General features: G+C 44.7%; 1 protein-coding gene across 1 annotated transcript; it reads right to left on the reverse strand.

Annotated features, from left to right (window-relative positions):
* Positions 1 to 1,668: 1,668 nt before the first annotated feature.
* Positions 1,669 to 2,774, reverse strand: LOC147881049 (membrane protein PM19L-like). The gene is made up of 4 exons (XM_087370152.1): positions 2,609 to 2,774; positions 2,269 to 2,482; positions 2,096 to 2,141; positions 1,669 to 2,008 (listed from the first exon to the last, which is right to left on the reverse strand). Exons 1-4 carry the CDS (start codon positions 2,730 to 2,732, stop codon positions 1,838 to 1,840), a joined length of 555 nt encoding a protein of 184 aa, XP_087226278.1. The 5' UTR covers positions 2,733 to 2,774; the 3' UTR covers positions 1,669 to 1,837.
* Positions 2,775 to 3,328: the final 554 nt, after the last annotated feature.

Genomic DNA, 3,328 nt, shown 5'->3' on the forward strand with positions numbered 1-3,328 from the left:
ATAATCTTAAATCTTGAACATGCCACAAAACTCTTTGACACACTCAAGATCATATCCATGACCTGCACACACATGGATGTGGAGACCTCATGGGGGGAGCAAGCGCTACGTTCAAATAGGAAAATAACAAGTCCACATATTTTTCCACATTCTTAACGCTAACATGAATTCCACACTTGTTGCATTCTCTTCCACCATACTTTCTTATAAGAGCACCTTCGATGACCCATTATACTCTTTTTTCACTTCTGTTTAGTTTAGATGTTCTATTCCCATTTTTGCTAATACATTCCCTACTATTACTCGAGAGGTCTTTGCTTTTGCCATTTCTTATTGATTTGCTGTGATTGCAATATCTTACACACCCTAGATGATTTTCCAACTAAATGGAACTGAAACACCCATCCCTTTATAAAGAAAAAAGAATAAGCACCTACACCAGGATACTTGAGTGTACTGGAACACCCACCCCTAAAACTAGCACCCCTAGGCACTCCACCAAACCCAAGTGTTGTATCACGTTCACCTAGGATATTTAGTGTTCATGCTCATTCAAGGAAACGCTTATGCTCGACATCCTTCAAGCAACCCCTTTGCACTAAACTTTGCAGGACTCTTTTCAAAATGTGCTACTTGCCTAACCTAAAGCCTCGTGTCTTTTGGGCAGAAGTAGGAAGACTATCCACCCTACATGGAGCAACACAATGCGAGCAAAAATCACTTCAATGGGACTAGTTTGAAGCAATATCACCTAGTTTGTTCTACAAACTAGTTTTAGCTTTTGGTAACACCCTTACTCCAAGAAACATGCTTAGCGCATACCCATACTAGTAGAACCGCCCTTGAAGCTAGATCCGTACTAGTAGTACCACCCTTTTGGCTAGCTTGAAGCTAGACCCGTACTAGTAGTACCACCCTTTGGGCTAGCTTGAAGCTCGTGCTTTGGTCACACCCTTTCTTCTACTACTATTGTACCTCTCTTGTACCTTTCCCTCGTTCTGAGAGTTTGGGGGGGCCGGGGGGGGGAGAGGAGGCGGGAGGGGAGGGGAAAAGGGAGAGCAAAGGTGGGGAAGCCACAACTGGATGTGGAGTTGGGACTTAATGCCGCAGCACGACGAGGAAAAATCAACAATTCACAAACTAGACGAGGAAGAATCCACAATTCACAACTATATATAGTGATGGCTGGAAATGGAGATGGGGACTTCATACCACAACAGGACGAGGAAGAATCCACCATTCACAACTAGATAGTGATTTGAGTCTTGATATACATGGCTTACAATAATGCCACGTTAACCTATGGGGAACCCAGAGCTACATATAGAAAAAATTAAAATGTACATTGCAAATCCCTACTTCCATGCATGCATGTGTTACCTCAAGCTGCGATACGCAAATTCCCTATCTACTTAGGCAAAAAGCAATGGGAGGAGTGCTTTTTGTGATGGTGATACGAAAATGGAAATGGGAGGCATGAAAAACCACACAACACAACATACGAAAAAAGTGCAAGTGGTTTGAGGCCATAAACTCGCACTTGAAAATGTGTTTTTAGTTTTTGCAAGCATTTCGTCTAAATCCTATCAAATTTGAGGAGGGAGTAGTACACGCGAAATAATATAAGCAAAAACATAGCGTAACTATTCACAATGAACTTAAGTCAGCGAATACAATCTACTACTAGATGCACTATGTTCAATATTCGCAGTCGAGCTGATGAAATGTAACTATTAACAATGAGCATCATTCAGAGACTGATTACACTCTGCGCTATGTTAAATATAAATATTCGCACACTTGCCCTGATGAAAGGTACACGAACTTAACATCCATCCTAGACAGCGGAAGCTGCCGGTGTCTTGACATGGGGTTCTGTAACCGTAGGTCCGTAAGCTCGAGGGGAATATGCGGGTCCGTATCTGCTGCTGAACATACCGGCGTGAAGCAGTATCAAGTACAGCAGCTGAAATCCTCCAAGAATGATCACGAAGGCCTCCAAAACTTTCTGCGGACAGAAAATCAAACGTATGTAGGCCATGCGACGGAAAGAATGAAGAGACCGAAAAACTTTAACCAGAATATACGTTCTTACCAGCCTCGTTCCGCGAGGACCCGTATGAATCTCTTTGCAAGCCAACCTGTGACGAGGAAAGCAAGCAGACCCATTAGTGTTTCACAAAAAATGAATCGTTCACTTTAAGGAACCATCGCAGGAAAAAACCAGGAAGCCAATCCGGGGTGTTGGGGAAAACAAGCAAGAAGTACCCTAAGGCCAGAAGAGTTAGAAGCCATGCTATCAAAGCGGCAGTTGCAGCAGCAGCTAAGCTTTCCGTTCTCCAAATTGCAAGGTGAATGAATCCAGCGATTGTAGAAGCCACGCCCACGACTCCCGCTATGAGAGCAAAAATCACAAAGAAAAGAGTAGCCCTGTTCCCGAAGGCAACTGCAGCAGCAGCGGTGGCCGGAAGCACCTTATATTCTGCAACCAAAAGCCCAAAAAATGCTAAATCAATCGATGCAAATCACAAGAGGAAAACCCCAAACCCAAGATTGCAGGGGCAAAGTGCATAACTCGACATGCAAGCTGCAGGAAGAAGGAGAGCACCTGCGTATACGTCCATGGTACGGTTGAGGGCCCAACCGGCGATACCGAGGACGACCATGTACATGCAGAAGTTCAAGAGAGCGATGGGGGCGACCATAGCTTTGCCAACTCTGTCGTTAGCCATGGCTACGAGGTCGAAAAGAAGGAGATGGTGGTAATGAATGGGGCAAAAACGACGGAGTTGGAAACATATGCAGGGATAATGAGCTGCAAACAAGAAAGGTGGTGGAAGAAAGCCCAAGAAGGAGCGCGAAGCCGGTGGATAACTAAACCCCATATAAAGCAAGCCCGCTACGTGTACTTGCACCTTGGTTAAGCTGCCACACGGCATTTGCCGTCCTTTGTAGATTTTAGAAAGGCCACATTTTAGAAACGCCTCTTGTCGCATGGTCTCTTCTTACTGTGGACTTGAGGTCTTCTATCAAGGAGCACGTAGACCACGTGGCAAACATATGTGGGTGAGTTTGGCCTAGTTCAACGTTCAAACCCCCTAAGGGCCGCTCCATGGGGCCCTGTTTGCACTTCAAATAAAAGCATATCCCAAAGATAAAATGAAAATTGAGCTCTTATTCACACTCCCTCTGGAGCCTACCCTCCATGCTTAGCCACAATTCTGGTTGGTAAAAAGTTACCCTTGGCAACATTGTATAGGTCGGCACTCTCTTGGGAAGGGAGGACAATAACATGTTTAACATGAGCTTGGGCATTGGTAGTTTGTTG

This window comes from Dipteris shenzhenensis, chromosome 31 (assembly GCF_047967505.1).
Source record: "Dipteris shenzhenensis isolate YYH24624 ecotype China chromosome 31, Dip_SZ_1.0, whole genome shotgun sequence".
Classification (NCBI taxonomy): Eukaryota; Viridiplantae; Streptophyta; class Polypodiopsida; order Gleicheniales; family Dipteridaceae; genus Dipteris; species Dipteris shenzhenensis.

Bases quoted from the DNA above. Each gene is read 5' to 3' on its own strand.
- LOC147881049 (XM_087370152.1), bottom strand. From the start codon at position 2,732: ATGGCTAACGACAGAGTTGGCAAAGCTATGGTCGCCCCCATCGCTCTC. The intron at 2,483-2,608 runs GTGCTCTCCTTC...TTTTGGTTGCAG, and splicing joins TACCATGGACGTATACGCAG to AATATAAGGTGCTTCCGGCC. The intron at 2,142-2,268 runs GTACTTCTTGCT...TCCTCGTCACAG, and splicing joins CTAACTCTTCTGGCCTTAGG to GTTGGCTTGCAAAGAGATTC.